General features: G+C 36.5%; 1 protein-coding gene across 5 annotated transcripts in view; it reads right to left on the reverse strand.

Annotated features, from left to right (window-relative positions):
- TMEM135 (transmembrane protein 135) overlaps nt 1–20,975 on the reverse strand; it is a 341,452-nt gene that overhangs the window by 200,844 nt on the left and 119,633 nt on the right. For all 5 annotated transcript variants that reach the window (XR_004274291.1, XM_032295830.1, XM_032295829.1 and 2 more), the window contains exon 4: nt 2,883–2,916. Coding sequence is in view for 4 of the 5 variants with exons in the window: in XM_032295830.1 (XP_032151721.1) it covers nt 2,883–2,916 (34 nt within the window). In the remaining variant the exon portion in view is untranslated. The remainder of the gene's footprint in view (nt 1–2,882; nt 2,917–20,975) is intronic.

The raw sequence follows: 20,975 nt of genomic DNA on the forward strand, positions 1-20,975 counted from the left end.
CCTCCCACCTCAGCCTCCCAAGTAGCTGGGACTTCAGGCCCATACTACCATACTCAGCCTATACTGTAATTTCTAATGAGCCAGAGGAAAGATTGCATGGAGGGAATTGAAGGAAGTATTATAGAAAGAAAAAAAAGGAAAAGAAGTAATGAGGTGCTCCAGATCTGGAATCTGCCAGTAACAGCAAGAAGTGATTCCAAGATCTCTAAATTACTGAGAAATTATTCACAAAATGTGAAATATATCAAACACAGATTTGGTCCTAGGCTGTAAGAAGAAAATGAGACACAAATAATAAGAACCTATAAAGTGAGGGTTTCAGAAAAGTATTATATAGGAACTAAAAAGGAAGTCCAGCCATATGTAATTTGGCTTTTGGGAAGCAAAGTTTACACTGACATTTAAATATTCCAGGTAGTCTCCAACTAATGCTGGTGACAGGAAACCAATCAAATTTTCATGACCAATTAAAAACCCAGAGTCTATTATTATAGAAATAAGTGAAAGATCATGATGGAAATTCTTTGTATAAATTTAGTATGGTCTTCAATAACAATTTTTTCAAAAAAAAAAATAATACTATAAAATCATATGAAGAAATGAATGGAGTTTATAACCAATATAGGATGGAAAAAAGTATTGTGGAGGTACGTTAGACGATTATTTAATTAAAATATTATGCAATTTTCTGAATTTTGTTATGTCTGGTGTTTATTACCTTTTTAAAATTAAAATATCATCACTCAAACTGAATTTTTACTGGACAGGTTAAGCATTAAAAACAGGTAAACTGGCTGGGCACAGTGGCTCTTGCCTATAATCACAGCACTTTGGGAGGCCAAGGCAAGAGAATCACTGGAGCCCAGGACTTTAAGACCAGTGTAGGCAACATAATGAGATCCTATCGCTACAAAAATAAAAAGTAAAAAGTAATAGCTGGGCATGGTGGTACATGCCTACGGTCCCAGCTACTTGGGAGGCTGAGTAGGAGGACTGCTTGAGCCCAGGAGTTCAAGCTGCAGGGAGCCGTGATCATACCACTTTACTCCAGCCTGGGCAACACAATAAGACCAAAAATTAAAATTAAAAAAAAAAACAGGTAAACAGATGAGTTAACTTGAAGACAAATCTGAAAAGATAACCAGAATTCAGCACAAACAGATGAAAAAGTAGGAAAAGATTGAAGAGCAATTAAGAAAACACGAAGAGGAACATGAGAACGTTTAACATGCATCTCAAAGTTTGTTCCAAAATAATAAAATATAGAGAATGCAGAAAAGCAAGATTCAAAGAGAGGTTGGATAAGAATTTAATTCCAGAACTAACTATTAATTCTTGGACTACAAAAGCTGAGTTCTGATAAAACTAAATAAAAATAAATCTATATCCTAGAGTAAACCCAATATGCCAAAAATAAATTCTTCAAAAGTAAATCTTCAAAACAATTGAGAAAATAGAGAAATTACCTAAAAAGTAAAAACAGGCTGACAACAGACTCCAAAAAGTATCTATAGAGAACAAAGACAAAGGATTATTATCTTTAAATAACTGTAAATCTAGAATCTATCCCCAGCAAGATTGTTATTAATTCAACAAGTATTTATCAAATTTCTACTACATGACAGACTCTAACTAAATGTTCCGGAGCTTACATTCTAGTAAGAACTCTTTCCAGAAGAATATGCCAAAAAGAAATCCTGCTCTCCTGCTGTCCCGAAATTTCTATTTCATTATAATTAAAAGAGATTGGAACTCCTAATTTTCCTGGAGTATTTTTAAATAAATTTACCTGATGGCATACCCTAAGCTTTCTTAACTGGTGGTTCATAAACACTCTGAAATGAAAATTTGGGAATTGCTCCTTACATGAGCAGTTTTCTGTGCAGAATATCCATATCTGTCATCGGATTCTCAAAGAGGTCTATGACTAAAAAAGGGTTCCACCCACTTTTCTCTGACCCAACCCCACACATCCAGAATAGTTTGGTGCTATATGATTTCCACAGGACCCTATAAATCATCTTTCAGTCCTTTTCATACATTATTATTTCTACGGTGACTACACCCACTAGAGAGTAAAACTCCATGAATACAAAAGCTATCTCTTGTTACCACCATCTAGCACAGAAACACAAAAGCACAGAGCAAAAAGTAAATATTTTATAACTAAAATGAATTGCTAAATATAACTCTGAAATATACTGTCTTGTTACAGAATTCAGGAACTTAACATCAAGTAAATAAATAATTATTAATCTTCCCTAGTTAAATTTTTTAATGTTGCCTATCAAGTCTATTAAATAACCTTAAAATATTTTAATGCAAATGTTTTTCTTGGCAATAAAATTTATATAACCTTGATTATGTATTTAAAAAATATAAAATTTCATTAACTTTATGTAAACTTAGAAATTTGGAAGCCTAGCTAATTATATTATTAAATGCATTGAGTGTTTGGAGATAGTATCAATATTGTTTTAATGTCCAAGAAGAACATACATCATAAAAACCCATCTTTAAATCATATTTCCCATAAGAAATAGCAACAGAGGCAGAATATGAAATATATACATAGATATAAAGAAATAGATATATACATATAGATGTATAGCCTATCAAAGATGAAGATACTTAAACAAAAAAAAAGGTAATGAAGGGCACAAGACAGTGATTTCCTTCTAAAATAAGTGAAATTCAATCCTATATAACAGGAACAAACCAGATGGTATCAAGGCTTTTTTGAACATTTAGGTCTATCCATTAAAACAAAGAAGATTATTCTCAAATACAAGTGGCTTTCCTTTTTTACATTTTTTAAGAACCATGATTTTAAAAAAATATAGCTCATGGGAAAACATCAAAGGTTAAAAAAAAATACTTACCAAGTTGGCCATATAAATTGTGAGCAGCCCTCTCCTGCAAATAATTTTAAAAGGAAGATATTAAACTTCAATTTGACTTAATAATCACTTTATCATTTATTAGAATCCTATAAATAAAGAATTATCAGGAATTGAGAAATATACTGATAATTTTTTAAAAAGTTAAATTGTGTTGAACTAATTTTTCTGTGCCCTAAAATTAGCTGCATCTAAATAAATTCTATAAAATCATTCATTTCGTTGTCATTAAATATTCTTAGTGGTCAGTAATTAAATTTTTTAAATTACTATTTCCCCACTGTTACTTGTTATTGGCAAGAGTGGTACAGTTCCTTACTAGTCTATGTTTGTGCCTAGAAAACCTAAATTTCATAATAAAGAACCCTAATTCATCTTGCCAAAAAGTACAGAACAATTCTGACCAAATAAAAATTGAACAAAAAATAAATAAAACAGCCCTTCTGTCTGTTTCACAACAACATAATTGTTTGTTTCATGAAATGATATTACAAATCATACTAAATCACACTGGTTTTAATTTCATTGTTAAACAAAAAGTCAGGCACTAAGGGAACTTTCTAATGCCAACGGACAAACAAAAGTTCTATAAAAACTTTACAGAAAAATTGTGTATTTATTTACCAAATGTATTTAATAAAAATTCAGGCAGAAAGTCAAACATAAAAACCTTTTTCTGCAGTTATTCAGTCTATTTATCTTATACTACATATAAGAAATGAATGAAGCACATTCTATTCTCTAGGAAATGTCTTTAACAGGTTTTAAGAGTTCAAGGGCAGAGTTCAACCTCTGAAAATTACAAAAAATTTATTCTAGTTTCAGTTATGAACATTTTCAGTACTCAAAGAAAACATATATAAAAATTACCAATGTCAAATCACTTTCATTTAAATACACATCTTCATAGTGATATTGTCAATGAAATCTTCTTGATGCCTGATTGATACACAGTCTTCAATGTTCATTATTTTAAATGGTTTGCTAAGATTTTTAATATTCCTAAAGCCACATGGAGGCAGTATGATTTAACTGAACAGTGCTAAAGTAAAGTCAGGTACTCTGGGACTCTGTAATTTAGTCATCAAAATTAGGGAACATTTGAGGGACTAGTTATCTGATTAAATCTTATATATTTTTAAACATAAAAATGATTAAAGAAAAAATTTACATTATCACCAATATATAAAATATAACATTGGACCCACTATGGTTGAAAGAGGCAGGGGTTATAGGACCCACAGTGCCGTATACACAGTGCCATACTCTCCTGGCAATCTCCCTCCTCAGATCCTAATGCATCTCAGCAGAATGAGAGAACCAATTGCCCTTACAAAAAGAATTTTTAAAAAACCCTGGTAAAGGTGATGGGATGATCTATGCAGCAAACCACCATGATACAAACCTGCACATTCTGCACATGTACTCCTGAACTTTAAAGTTATGGAAAAAAATTAAATAAAATCACTTGTAAGATTATAAGGTTTTTTTTAATGTCCTTTTTTCTATAATTTTTATATATGGATTGAAAGTGTTCTTACTAGTTCTCACCATTCTTGTTAGTTCCTACTAAATTCTAAATCAAAAATACTCTAATATTACTTATTTTAAATAAGTTATATAAGAAAAGTTACAGTACCATTAACATCCAAGAGTCTCGCATACACTGAAGAAAGAAAAGTTAAGTGTGTCTCAAGGGGATACCTATTTTTACCAAAAGCTGGTTACAGATGAATTAAAAAAGCATTACAAATTCCAAAATTAAAATGTTTCTTCACTTTCTGTGAGAAAGCCTGATAATTTTTTTTTTTTTTTTTTTTTTGAGATAGTATCTCACCCTATCATCCAGGCTGGTGTGCAGTAGGACAATCATAGCTCACTGCAGCCTGAAACTCCTGGGCTCAAGTAATCTTACTGCCTCAGCCTCCCAAATCGCTGAAACTACAGACACACACCACCATGCCCACTAATTTTTTAATTTTCTATAGAGACACAGTTTCACTGTGTTGTCCAAGCTGGTTTGAGTTTCTGGGTTCAAGCAATCCTCCTGCCCTGGCCTCCCAACGTGCTGGGATTACAGGCATGAGACACTGCACCCACTGATAAATACGTTTCAAAGCTGAGTATCTCTTATCCAAAATGCTTGGGACTAGAAGTGTTTCCTATTTTTTTTTTTTTTTTGGATTTTGTAGTATTGCATATACATAATGAAATAACTTGGGAATGAGACCCAAGTTTAAACATAAAATTCATTTATGTTTCTTATACACCTTATCCTTGGCAAAAACTGCAATTACTTTCGCACCAGCCTAACTACATATAACCTAAGGTAATTTTATACAACATTTTTAGTAATTTTGTGCATGAAACAAAGTTTGTGTTCAGTACTTATCCGTGAAATTTTCCACTTATGGCATCATGCTGGTGCTCAATCATAATTAAGGTTATTATGTTGTTATTGTAAATCACAGAAATAAATCTTTTTGTCAATTGTGTTTTTGACTGTAACTACCCTGGACATTTTGTCATTCACAGACAATCGTCTTGATCCTCTTCAAAAGATGGGTTTATAATCAGCCATAGGACTTTGACAGGCAGTCTTAAATGCAGGTTTCTGATATCTTTGGCAATTGTGGCATTGGAATAAAGGGAAACCATTCAGGACTCATGAAGAGATGAAATGTTCATGAATGTCAAGCAGAACAAGAGTAAACTGAATGGACAGAGCTAATAGAAAACTTAAGTAATCTTTTCTGACTTTTTTGCTTAAAACATTGCTGATCCTTGTTTTATTTTTCAGAGTCAAGGAAACTTTTCTTTTGAGCTATCTAAAGTTTTTAACAATTGAGTAAGGTATACTCCTATGAACAAAGTTGGGAGAACATTGTTTCTTTCTGCTTGGTTTCTCCAGAATTTGGAAACTTTGTAAGTATTCTTGCCTTATGGCAATATAGTTGTTGCAATAAGAATCCATTTTCTTTTGCAACCAGGCACAACTGGAGAGACTGGTTGTTTCACCAAGGCTTTGACTGGAAGGGTATTCTTCCCTTTAAGGAATTAAGCTTGATGTGCAGAGCCAATAAAAGCCCCTTGAGGAAACTGGCCTCATGCCATGTCTACACAGTTCCTGTACAGGGTTCCTAACTTATGGTGAATAAAGAATGCCACTTTCTACTAGGCCCAGGAGCCCCAAGTTATTTTGAGACCTCAAAAAGAGGGGAATTTACTCAATTCCCAGGTATTTGAAGGTACAAACCCATGGCTGGGCTCAGATTTTAAAAGTCTTATCTGAGATTCCATATGGAACAGAGCTCCATCAGAGCCAATTTTAAAAGCTTATGTGAAAATAATTATTCTTGCTGCACTTTATGTAAATGACTAGGCCGAGTATAAGACTAAAATTTATTTTACAAACAACTCAGTCCTATCATGATTTGTTTGTAACAAAATGAAGACTGGAGAGAAATAAATAAGTTTCAAAACTTATCATACACTTGTTATTAAGTTTTGTCTGCATTTTAGGTTAACCCTGATTATTTCTATGAACCAATCACTGATCTCTGGCCACAGCTCAGAAGAAACAAAAGGGATGGATAATGTGAAAATCTGGATCAATATTCCAATTGTGGGCAATTATCCTGTAAATCCTGCCAGGTGGTGAGAATAAATGGGGTGCCCATAACCCCACGGTTTCTTTTTGTTTTGGAATATAAGACCAAAGCAGCTAACCAAACCAAGCCCCGTGCACCCAAGTCTTAGCAGGCATAACTATAGCCGCCAGTTATCTGGGCATGTCAGCAGCCTCAGGATTTTTGAGCTGCCCTTAACCCCATGTTTTGTTTTGATACATATCTTCTAATAACCTGGTTTGTCTCTTCTCACCTTCAGGCCATCAAACTCCATAATCACGCAACCAGAGCCTTGACCAACGGCTTAGATAGGCCTCTGAAGGAGTTCTGACTGACGTTTTCCCAAAACAGCGCCCCCTATCAGTAGGAAGCAGTTAAAACTGGTCATCATCTTTAACCTAAAGGCAGTTAGATGTACCTCTTCCGAGGTGGAAATTGAGAGTGACAGGAGGCAGTCAAATGCCTAGGCAGATAGGGGTGGATCCCTGGTGAAATCTGACATCCACCCTGAAGACAGTTTAAAGCCTGAAAGCCAAGCTACAAGTCAAATCCACGGACTGGATTGAGAACAAGTCTTCCTGTTTGGCACACTTTCCTCCAACTGATCCCCATCCTTCACCTATTTTACATATACCTACCCTTTCCTAATTGGTTTTCTACACTGTCATGCCAACCTTTGAATGGAATCTCTGGTTTAATTTTTTTTTTTTTTTGCATTCTCACAAACCAATCAGCACACACTTCCCTATTCTGAGCCCATAAAAGCCCCAGACCCGCCACATTGAGGAAAAAAAAAAAAAAAACACCAAACTGCAAGGGTGGAAGACCACACTCGCATCCCCTCTCTGCTGAGCTGCTCTGCCACTCAATAAAATTCTTCTCTGCCCTCCTCACCCTTCAAATATGTTGGCATATCCTAATTTTTCTTGGACATGGTACAAGAGCCTGGGAACCACCGAATGTGGGTACAAGCCATAACACAGGCGGGCCAAACAGGCAGGATGCCTTCAGTGGCAGGCCCAGGGCTAAGCAAGGCCTGGGTGCAGGGCAAGGGGACATTACCAGCCATGGAGGTCCTGGTTGGCAGAGTGGCCAAGAAAAATCCTGCATCAATACCTCACACCTAAGGCATATGAGGCACTAAACAAATGATTATGGAATTACTAGACATACAGCCAACAACATATTTCTAAGAGCACAGCCTTACAGAAAAAAGTGTATTACAGACACATAATCACCAAAGATAGCCATTAGAACAAAGGTGGGCCAATTAATGATACCAATTTATTAGCAAGCAAAGAAGTGTTCAGACCTCCTTACAGTTGCATTAAAACTTAACAATCTGCAAGGTAGAATCAATATTAGGAAATCAAATTTTATCCACCCAACAGTATCATGAAGTGTAACGCAGACACCATTATCCTTACTCTATTGAAGACCAATAATTAGAGAAGTGAAGTGGTTTCCCTAAAAAGGTAAAAGTAAAAAAAAGACAAGCTGGAATTCAGAGTCAGTTCATCTGACTCCAGTTTCAGGTTCTGTCCAGTGCACTACTTCCGCAGGAAATATTTGCACTACTAAATTATTTTTGTTGTTGTTGTTTGTTTGCTTCTTAGACAGTCTTGCTGTGTCACCCAGGCTGGAGTGCAGCAGTGCAATCTCCGCTCACTGAAACGTCCACCTCTCAGGCTCAAGGGATCCTCCAACCCCAGCCTCCCGAATAGCTGGCACTACAGGCACATATCACCATACCCAGCTAATTTTTTGTATTGGGGGTAGAGATAAGATTTTGCCATGTTGGCCAGGCTGGTCTCGAACTCCTGAGCTCAAGCGATCTGTCTGCTTCAGCCTCCCAAAGTGCTGGAATAACAGGCATGAGCCACTGTACCTGGCTCTAAATTATTTTTAAGTTCTGTAATTCACTGACTTGTTTAACATGGCATCCTAACAGGCTTCTATTCTTTGAGGAAGACTAAAGCCTTCACATACTGTTACTATTATGAAAAAACAAAGAATGTATTGCTATTAGATCAAGTCCTATTCTGTTCTCAAAACTTCAATTTATCTTTCCCCAAATCACCTCCTTAATAGCTTTTGCTGAATTCACACCCAGAGAGAATATTATCTGTGAAGGGCATGATATGCTGGATTACAGGGCCACACTCTTTGACAGAATTTCCTTCACGCAATGTCTTCAACCTCTGTTCCAATGTCAATCTTATAACTGTACGATTTGAGAACAATAATTTACCACTACCTCAGTTATGTTAAGCACTACAAAAACTGAGAAGTTAGTTAAATGACATTTTACTGTTTTACACTTGCCGGTATTTCACCTGAATCTGCAGACAAATAGGGCACTCCCTTTCTGGTGAGTAAATCCTCTCTGGAAACCAAATTACCTATTAAAACATGGCTAACACAGTGATGGAGAGGGGGAAATGCCAGTTAGACTAGATGACGGCATAGGTCTAAAGAGGAGAAGCTGGGGTCAACAAGCACAATAAATAACTTGTTAAACTTCACAGGAGATTCTGATACCCATATCCTACACTCCCATTCTACTGAGAGTCACTAGATGAGAAGGCTGGGAAAGCTCAGCAAACAAGCAGTCTAGTATTTCTTTACAACACATAATCTTTTTTCATTGTTTCTTTCTTTTATTTATTTCTTTTGGTTGGAGAAGGGGCTGAATCTCTCAAAGTTGCAACATACAAAATTTAAATGTGTGTGCACTTCCAGGGGTGTTATCTAAAAAGGTACTAAGAACCAATGCTGGGTTGGGCACAGTACCTCACACATGTAATCCCAGCACTGTGCCAGGCCAAGATAGGAGGGTCTCTTAAGACCATGAGTTTGAGATAGGCTGTGCAACATAGTGATACCTCATCTCTACCAAAACCAAAAAGCTAAGCTGATCATGGTGGCGCACGCCTGTGGTCCCAGCTACTGGAGAGACTGAGGCAGGAGAATCATCTGAGCCCAAGAGATCAAGACTGCAGTGAGCTATGACTGTACCACTGTACTCTAGCCTAGATGACAGGTGAGACCCTGTCTCAAAAAAAAAAAAAAAAAAAAAAGAACCACTGCTATAGGAACTGTGTACTCAAAGTTTCATCATTCTTGTAGGAAATATTAAATAAAATAAATAAATGTTCTATAACATCTTAGTAGATTAAAAAGAATCCACACATCCTGCTGAAATTCTAAACATTGTTATCATCCAACAGCATTATCAGTTCTAATTAGACATGTAATCAATAATGGGATTTTTTTCCAGAAACTTTGGTGTATATATTATTTAGCTAACCTTCTCAAAGTTTTAAATCATATTACATATCATATTTTATCATAGCCACTGAGGAATACAGTAGGAACAATGCAACTTCTAAATTCTAAGTATTTGTATATCCTATATATGCATATGAAATATACATATAAAAATAATTATACGTTCTATAAATAAGGAGATATTAGAAATAAAAGAAAGTGAAAATTCCTAAACATTGTAATGGTTTACTAAGAAATGCTATTTAATCATCTTGGAAAATCTTTTAAAGTATAACTGGGTTCTATCTGTCAGACAGAATGTTTATGAAGATATAAAAATACTTCCTTAAGGTATAGGAATTAATAGAATAAATTTCTAATCTACAGCAAGAATCTATGATCATGTTCTATCTTACATAGTACATAAAGAGTAAACTTTATACAAGGTTACAAAGTGTTCAATCTTCTGGTGAAATTAACTTGTCAATGAAATTTGAAGATACCAAGAACTTACAGACCAAATTTATGATATTTTTTATTCACATATTATATAGTTCATTTATTCTGGTCACACCTGGTTTGGAGTTTCATAAGTACTCTAGTACAATTTAATAATTCAACCAATGAGTATGCTTGCAATAAATATGCAATTGTTGATATTTTAATCCATGTTCATGTGTGAGCACACTGCAATTCTTATCTAAACTAATACTAAATATCAAAGCAAATTCCACAGCAATTCTACAAAACAAAATCCATCAGAACAACTTCTTTCCAAACCACAAACAAAGCACTTCCTAGAAAAAGAAAAAGAAGACTAGTTCTTAACAGCACTCCTACAGATAAACTAGATGTTACCAACGCTTCCTGCTGAGTTACTATGATCAGAATCCTTTGTGGCACAAATTTTTTAAGCAACCCTGGAAACAACTTCAAAGCTTTCTCATAACCTCACAATGATGAGATTAAGATTTAAGTAAGCTGCCCTCTTACTAGGTGTCAGAAACTAGCAAGCAAAGCATGCTTAATACTACTAGAAAAGGAGGGGGTAATAGATGGACGGATTAGAGAAAAGAAAAAAAGAGTTAGGAAGAAGGAAACTTAAACCAATATAAATAAAGATATTTATAAACCAATATAGATGAAGACATTTACAGATAGATAGATCTTTATCTATATATTTATATCTATATCCAGACAGAGAGATAAGTGCAAGTGCATATTATATGTTCTTACCTCATTAAATACTTTTAGAAAAATTGATTACACAACTGAATGTAAAATCTCAGAGCAAAGATTGCACTATTAAACCTTTAGAGGTTTAAAAATTAGGACTACCAGTATTTATTTACTATTTCAAAAAAAGAAATTGCTAGTCATCACAATATGTTTCTTCCACTCTTTCTAGTATATTGCTGACATTAAATTTAAAGACTGAACTGTATACATTTCAGTTGCCAGCTGGCTCCTTAAATGACGCTGCTTCTCTAACTGTTCAACCTTAGACCTCTTCTCATACTCGGCCTTCACACACTAATCTACTTCCATAGTTTCAAGGACCACCTATCAGAGGAAAACCTCCCATTTTTATTTCTCTAACTACCATCTTTCCCCTGAACCTAGGCTCACACTTCCAGCTGCCTGCTGGCTATTTTCACCAGCATATCATTGATTTTCTCTGTGAATTAAAGGCATAATTATAATTCTTTTTCCTTACCAACAAAAACTACAATACTACATGTCTCATTTTTGGTGCTAGATGTAATGATTTTTAAATATGTATAACTCCAATGATAGCAAATTACTTATAAGCTTTAATGATCTTGATATTTAATGAAATCTTACATAAATTCATGGAGGGTAAAGAATACTTTTTCAGAGCAAATTAAGCTACTAAGTTAACTCTTGCAAATTCCAGATAAAGCACAGACACATTTACTTAAAACAAGACATGTTAGAAGGCAGCTTGTCAAGAGACACAGCAAAAAAATTTGCTTTTCTCTGTTTTAAAGTTTAACTCCAAAGGAAAAAAAAATACAAAACCTGATTTTTTTTTAAGTCACTAGGCTTGTGAACAACACTAAAAAACAAAAATTAAAGTTTTTAATTAAACCCAACCAGGAATTGTGATTGATATGCACAGACATACGTAGCTCTCAACAGAAAGAACTACAGAGCTATTTCCCAGTATTGTTAACCGTATCACCTAATAAACAAAAGAACTAAATCAACACATACACAAAGAGTTCAATAATGTAACAATCAGATCAAGGGAAGGATCCATTTTTCTTCAGCAACAATGTGATAACAGTTATAAGGAAGCTAAACAAAGCTAGGCTTAAATTTCTTGTTAAGTCTTTAAAACAATAAAAATACTTCAGCTAATAGTTAGAATAGGTCATAATCTGTAATATCTAAAAATTTTCTTTGAACAACCTGTATCTAAGAATGAAACACTAGTGCAAAAGCTCATTTACAGGAAATAAAAACAGAAAGCTTAAAAAAAGAAAAAACCCTAATCTATCAAAAATGAAAGTAAAATAGAAAATAAATTAGTAACACAAATCCATGTTATCACCTCACATCCAGGAAACCTCTCTACACCCTAAGAAGGTACTGCTCTTAATAATAGTAACACTCTTTTACTTTGGTATTACTCTATTTGAACAAATGTTAGTGTTAAAAAAGAGAAAACGCAAACTAACAAACCAACAAACAAAAAACAAATTGAATGGTAAGCAGTCCTAGGATGGGCCTAGACAGACTGCCACATTTTGAGAGGTAGTAAAATAGTAACATCGAGAAACTTTAAAGAGTTATACTGTACTCCATAGAGCAACCACTAAAAGAAAATAACAAAAATATATATAATAACTAACATTAAAGTGGAATTCTAAAAAAAATAAAAAACAAATTATGCAAAGAAAGTAAGAAGGAACAGGCAAATGAAAAACAGAAAAAAAATAATAAAATGGCAGACTCAACCTGGCCATACCAATAAATAATCAATAAATGCATTAAATGTTAATGAACTAAATAATCTAATTTAAAAGCTAATATTAGCAGAATAGATTTTTTTAAAAGACCCCGCTATATGCTATCTGCTAAAAACACTTTACATAGAAAGACACAGATGTCTGAAATTAACTGGAAAGAAAGATACATACTATGCAAACTGTAACCATAACAAGATTGGAATAGCTATATCAATATCAAATAAAAACAGGCCAGGTGAGGTGGCTCATGCCTATAATCCCAGCACTTTGGGAGGCCAACGCAGGCGGATCACTTGAGGTCAGGAGTCCAAGACCAGCCTGGCCAACATGGTGAAAACCTGTCTCTACCAAAATATACACAAATTAGCAGGGCGTGGTGGCATGTGCCTGTAATCCCAGCTACTCAACAAGCTAAGCTACACGAATCACTTGAACTCGGTGGGTGGAGGTTGCAGTGAGCCGACATTATGCCACTGTACTCCAGCGGAAGGCAACAGAGTGTGGCTCTCTCTCAAAAAACATAAAAAATAAATAAATTTCAGAGCAAATAATATCTGAGCTACAGAAGGACATTCCATATTTATAAGAGGTTCAATTCATCATGACATCATGAAGAAATGGCAACAAAAAAAGTACACATACCAATAAAATCCTCACAGAAATTGACAGCATTAAAAAGAGAAACAGACAATTCCAGAATCACAGTTGCAGATTTTACACTTTTTTCTCAGCAAATGATAAAACTAGACTAAGAAAATTAGTAAAAACAGATAAGTAGTTCTCAACAAGAAGAGATTTGTCCCATGTGGACATGTAGCACTGACTGGAGAAATTTTGGGTTATCTCAACTTGGTAGTGAGGGGAAGGCAGTGCTAATTGCATATACAGGTACACTGCACAAGAGAGCCCTCCCAATAAATATTACTTGGCCCAAAACACGTCAACAGTCCCAAAGTTGAGAAATCTAGCTGTAGACAAATAACAGTATCAAAGACCTCGTCCTTGCTGATAAAAAAAACAAAAAAATGTACAAAGAGGCTAAAGATTATCAATTGATGCAGAAAAGACATATAACAAAAATTACATCCATTCATGATAAAGGTTCATAGCAAACTAAAAATGAATGTAAACATCCTAACACTGACAAACAGCATCTGAAAAACCATCCCACAGCTAATAATATACTTAATGATGAAACCCTGAATGCCTTCCCCTAAGAGGAGGTACAAGGTAAAAATATGCCAGTACAATAAGGCAAGAAAAGGGAATAAAGAATATACGGATTGGAAAAGAAATGAAACCATACCTATCTGCATGCAACATAATTGTCTACGTAGAAAATCTCAAGGAATGTACCAAAAACTCTTAAAACTAGTAAGTTCAGCAAGGTGACACAAGTCAGGATAAAACACAAAAATCAATTATATTTAAATGTTGTAGCAACAAACATGAAAAATAAAATTGAAAACATAATATTCTCTACTTCACACTATATACAAAAATGAATTCAAAATGGATGAAAGACTTAAATATAAGAACTAAAACTATACAACTTTTAAAAGAAAACATGGCTGGGCGCAGTGGCTCCCACCTGTAATTCCAGCACTTTGGGAGGCCAAGGAGGGTGGATCACCTGAGGTCAGGAGTTCAAGACCAGCACGGCCAGAATGGTGAAACCCCATCAATACTAAAAATACAAAAATTAGCTGGGCAGAGTGGCACACACCTATAGTCCCAGCTACCTGGGAGGCTGAGGCAAGAGAATCGCTTGAACCATGGCAGTGAGTGAGCAAAGATCATGCCACTGCACTCCAGGCTGGGTGATGGACCAAGACTTCACTTCAAAAAATAAACAAATAAATAAATAATAAAATAAAACATGGAGCTAAATATTCATGCTGGTAATAATTTCTTACACACAACACCAAAAACACAACAGGCTAGGAACAGTGGCTCAGGCCTGTAATCTGAGCACTTTGGGAGGCGCAGGTGGGCAAATCCCCTGAGGTCAGGAGCTCGAGACCAACCTGGACAACATGGCAAACCTCATCTCTACTTAAAAAATACAAAAATTAGCAGGGGTAGTGGCATACACCTATAGTCCCAGCTACTTAACAGGCTGAGGCAGGAGAATTGCTTGAACCCAGGAGGCGAAGGTTGTAGTAAGCAGAGATTGCGCCACTGTACTCCAGCCTGGATGACAGAGCAAGACTCTGTCCCAAAAAAACAAACAAAACACACACACACACACACACACACACACACACACACACACACACACTCTCTCACACAGAGAAGGAAAAAATAGGTAACTTGAACTTCTTCATCAAAATTATAAATTTTTGCCACGCATGGTGGCTCACACCTGTAATCCCAGCACTTTGGGAGGCTGAGGTGGGCATATCACAAGGTCAGATGTATGACCCCGGCCTGACCAACACGGAGAAACCCGTCTCTACTAAATATACAAAAAAATTAGCTGGGCAAGGTGGCACATGCCTGTAATCCCAGCTACTCAGGAGGCTGATGTAGAAGAATCGCTTGAACCCAGGAGGTGGAAGTTGCAGTGGGCCAAGATCACACCACTGCACTAACCTGTGTGGCTGAGCAAGACTCTGTCTCAAAAAAATTTTTTTTAAGTTTGTGTTTCAAAGACAAGATCAATGAGGTAAAAAAACAATACTCTACATTTCAAGGGCGGGACCTAATGGAGACAATTAAACCATACGGATGGTTTCCCCCATGCTGTTTTCATTATATTGAGTTCTAATGAGATTTGATGGCTTCCCACCCTTCACTCTGCTCTCATTCTCTCTCCTGCCGCCCTGTGAAGAAGTGCCTTCCCACATGATTCTAAGTTTCCTGAAGCCTCCCCAGCCATGCAGAACTATAAGTCAATTAAACCTCTTTTCATTATAATTTGCCCAGTCTTGGGTATTTTTTTCACAGCAGCCTGAGAAAGGACTAATTAATACACTAGGTTAAAAAATTACATTATGCTTTTCCTATATAAGCCATACCTGAGGTAACATATAACTAATGACAGTAAGTTTCTCCTTACTAAAGTTTTTTCTAACTCATAAAGGAAGAAGGAATTATAAAATTATAATGTCACCATAATGAAATAATAGGTCTGATCAACGATCCCCAGGGCCCCTAAGTCACAAAAAGAAGGACACACAGAATTTTCATGTACCTTTGATGGAACCACCTGTACAGTATTCCTGCCCTAAAATTGAACCTGAATTTGATCAATTCTCTAATTCCAAATACCCTTTACAGTGAACATAATAGTCAGAGGGGCAAGTTAAATGACATCAGCGTAGTGCAATCAGCAAGATTCACAATATGAGAATCTCTGCTCTGGTTTCCTTCAACAAATACATTGCCTCAAGGAAGAAAAGAGAGACAGGGAAATTACAGATTAAGAAACACAGCAAGGAATTTAAAATGCATATTTCATTTGAATCCTAACAATTTTATTTTTAGGTATGGCAGTGTTACTATTTTTTTAAAGTAGTTAACTTTTAGAGATATAAACAGGCACTATTCATATGTATTTAATTTAAAATAATCCAGGGTTGAATGAGAGGTTTTAAAGACGAAACAAGGTTGACACTAAAATAACAATTATTGGAGCTGGGTGGCAGCTATACAGATGTTTTGTTATGCTATTCTCTCTATTTTTGTATAGCTTTGAAATTGTCTTAATAAAAATTCTTCTTTTTTTTTTTTTTTTTTTTTTTTGAGACGGAGTTTCACTCATGTTACCCAGGCTGGAGTGCAATGGCACAATCTCGGCTCACCGCAACCTCCGCCTCCTGCGTTCAGGCAATTCTCCTGCCTCAGCCTCCTGAGTAGCTGGGATTACAGGCACGCGCCACCATGCCCAGCTAACTTTTTGTATTTTAGTAGAGACGGGGTTTCACCATGTTGACCAGGATGGTCTCGATCTCTTGACCTCGTGATCCACCCGCCTCGGCCTCCCAAAGTGCTGGGATTACAGGCTTGAGCCACCGCGCCCGGCCCAATAAAAAATCTTAAAAGAGAAAAAAAAAAAACAATACTCTGGGTGAAATATTTGCAAATTATATATCTGATAAGAAAAACACAGAATATCTAAAGAACCCTTACAACTCAACAATTAAAATATAAATAACCCAATTAAAAGATGGGCAAAGGATTTGAATTGACATTTCTCCAAAGAAGGTACATAAATGGTCAAACACTATACAAAAAGATGCTCAATATCATATAATTAGTTATCTAAGAAATGAAAATCAAAGCCATAATGAAATACTTTACACTCACTACAATGACTATCATCAGAAAGACATATAATAACAGTGATAGCCAGAATGTGAAGAAATGAAGAAATTAGATCCTTTATATATTTGGTAAATAGCTTGGCAGTTCCTCAAAAAGCTAAACAGAGATACCATAGTAAACCACCAATTCCATTCCCGAGTACATAATCCTGAAAAATAAAAACATATGTCCACACAAAGATGTGTCCACAAATGTTTATAGTAGCATCATTCCTAACCAGGAAGTGGAACAATCCAAGTTTCCATAAACTTATGACTAGATAAAATGTGACATATCCATATAATTATTATTTGACAATAAAAAGTAATGAAATGACATGTATGACATTAAACTTTGAAACCATTACACTAAGTAAAAGAAGCCAGTCATCAATGACACATATTGTATGACTCCATTTATATAAAATGTCCAGAATAGGCAATCTATAGAGACAGAAATTAGTGATTCCCTAGGGCTGGATAAGGAGGATGAGAGATTAGGGGTGACAGTTAAAGGGGTTTCTATTTGAGGTGAATACAATGTTCTAAAATTGTTTGTGATGGTAGTTAAACAACTTTATGAATATATTTAAAAAAACAATGAATTGTGTAGTTTTCAAAAGGGTGAACTGTATAGAATGTGAATTATGACTCAATAAAGCTGTTACAGAAACAGAAAAAAAAAAAAATCATTTACAATTGTTCCCAAAAAGGGAAACAGGTGTAAATCCAATTTGTGTATGAAATGTATTCTGCAAATTATAAAAACTGATGAAAGAAATAAAAGATCTAACTAAATGGAGAAATATACCATGTTCATGAATGAAACAGCCAAAAACTGAAAACAACATAAATGTCCTTCAACAGATGAATGTTTAACAAACTCTGGTACATCCATAGAGTAGAATGCTACCAGGCAATAAAAAGGAAGAAACTAGTAATAGAAGCGGCATCTTAGAGGGATCTCAAGGGCATCATGCTTAGTTTAAAAAAGAAAAAGGCTACATCCAAAGGTTATACATTGCATGACTCCATTTATATAACTTCCTCAAAATGATATAAACATAGAAATGGAAAGTATATTAGTTGTTACCAGGAGACAGGAATTGATGAAGAAGGGTGCAACTACAAAGGGATAGTCCAAGGGCAATGCTTGGTAATGTGAACAGTTCTGGACATTGATTGCGGTGGTGGGTAAATAAATCTATACATGAGAACAAACTGCATAGACACATACACATACACAAATGAGTGTGCATAAAAATTGGTGAACACTGAAAAGTCTGTAGTGTAGTTGACAACTTCCTGGTTTTATATTATACTACAGTTACTTAAGATGTCATCATTGGAAGAAGATGGGTTAAGGGTTCAAATGACTCTGTAATATTTGTGCAACTTTCTATGAGTGTGTAATCATTTAAAAGAAAAAGTTAAAAAAATATAGTGACAGGTGTAGTAAAAATAATGTAAAATAATGTAGCAGAACTGAAAACAAACATATTAGAGGTATCGATGAATGGTATTAGTGGTATCACAAGTGATATCAGTGGCATCAGTAAATGTATACAGGTTTAACTAACATTAAAATAAATGGACTTTCAGATTGATTCGCCAAATAAAATCCTACTTTACTCTGTGGATAAAACAGACACAAACTATTACAGAAAGGTAAAATATAGTAGGAAAATGCAAGTAAAAAGAAAGCTAGAGTTGTAATCTTGATATCTAAAAAATATAGAACAAAAGCCAAAGGGCATTAAGCTTTAAGTAAGAATTAATGCTCTTTGGCTTCAGTTGTGGATTTTTTCGATATCAAGAAAGAAAGGCAAAGCATGGTGCAAGATAGCAGAATAGAAGCCTACCCTGTTCATGCTCTCTGCAGGAATACCAAATGTTAAAAATCTGCACACAGAAACATACCATCATAAGAATCAAAAATCAGAAGAGTAATCACTGTTTCTAGTTTTAACTTCATATTGTTGAGAGGCATTGAGGAAGATCAAAGAGACAGTCTTGAATCACCGACACCACTCCTCCCCCATCCCCCAGCAGCACTCATGCAGTGCAGACAGTCTGTGCGCTTGGGGAAGGAAAAGCGCAGTGACTGAGAGACTTCATGTGGAACTCAGTGCTGCCCTGTCATCGTGGAAAGCAAAGCTATGCTGGACTCAACCAGTGCCTGTGCACAGAAGGAGCATTTGGACCAGACCTAGCCAGAGAGGAATCACCCATCATAGCGGTCAGAACTCAAGTTTCTCAGCAAGACTTGCCACGGCAAACCAAAGTACTCTGAGGTCCTGGGTAAACGGGAAAGGCAGTCTAGGACACAAGGACTACAATTCCCAAACAATCCCTAGGGCTGGCCAAAGCTCAGAGGCAGAGGACTAGGGTCGCACATGACCTAGAATAACACCAGTAAAGGTGGCTAAAGGAATGTTTATGCTATCCCCCCCCAACCTCAGGCAGAAAAGCTCACAGCAATAGAAATGTCTCCTACCTTCTGCTTAAGGGGATGAGAACAAAGAGTAAAAAGGACTTTGTCTTACATCTTGGATACCAGCTCAGCCACAGTAGGATAAGGCAATGGGCAGAGTCATGAAGGTCCCATTCCAAGCCTTGCTCCTGGATGACATTTCTAGACATACCTTGGGCCATAAGGGAACCTTCTGCCTTGAAGGAAAGCACTAATGCTGGCAGGATTCATCAACTGCAGACTGACAAGTCCTTGGACCCTGAATAACCAGGAGCAATGCCCAGGGAGGAGTACGTCATAAGCCTTGCGCTCTGAAAAATGCTGACTATAGATGTGTCCCAGCACATTCCCAGCTGTGGTGACTACAGCAGAAGACTCCTTCCATCTGAGAAATGCAGAAGGAAAATCAAAGGGGACTTTATCTTGCCCTTAGGTACCAGCTCAGACACAATGGGGTACAGCAACAAGCAGGCTCCTGGAGTCCCCAAGTTCAGGTCTAGGCTCTTGGATAGCAGTTCTGAACCTACCACAGGCCAGACGGAGCGCACTGCCCTGAAGGGTGAGTCCCAGGCCTGGCAGCATTTACCACTAGCTGACTGATGAGCCCATGGTATTTAAGTGAACATCAACGGTGGCCAGGCAGAAGCCTGCCGTGGGCTGGTGGTCGTGGTGCCCTCATGGAGAGGCTCCTCTGCCTGTGGAAAGGGGAGGGAAGAGTGGGAAGGACTTTACTGTGGTTTGAGCACCAGTTTAGCCACAGTAGAAAAGAACATCAGGCAAACTTCTTACTCCAATCCCAGGCTCCCAGATGGCATCTTTGGACTGCAGGGCCTGGAGGAACTAGGCACCCAGGGGGAAGGACACAAACCTGGCTGGCTTTGCCACTGGTTGACTATAGAGCACTAGGGGTTTGAGTGAACACAGGTGATGCCAGGTAATGGTTACGGTAGGCCTTGGGCAAGACCCACTGCTATGATGGCTTCAAGTCTGACCCAGCATAGTCCCAGCGATGGTGGCCACAGGGATGTTTGTGTCACCTCATTCCCAGTTCTACGCAGCTCAGCACAGAGAGAGAGAGAGAGAGAGAGAGAGAGAGAGAGAGAGAGAGAGAGACTCTGTTTATTTGGGAGAATGTAAGGGAAAAGAATAAGAGTCTCTGCTTTAATCCAAAGAATTCTTCCAGATCTTATCCAAGACCACCAAGGCAGTACGGACCTCTACAAGTTAGCGAAACCACAATGATATTGGGCTTGGGGACCAATTGTTGAACCAATTCATCAATTCCATAAAGAAATAACTCAGACAAATCAAAAATGTATTACATACAAAAAGACAACTGGCCTGGTCAATAAAGCAATGCTGCAGAGGGAAAAAGTAGGGAGACTATCTTAGATTAAAAG

This window comes from Sapajus apella, unplaced genomic scaffold (genome assembly GCF_009761245.1).
Source record: "Sapajus apella isolate SASKATOON/1434 unplaced genomic scaffold, GSC_monkey_1.0 scaffold34, whole genome shotgun sequence".
NCBI classification, from domain to species: domain Eukaryota; kingdom Metazoa; phylum Chordata; class Mammalia; order Primates; family Cebidae; genus Sapajus; species Sapajus apella.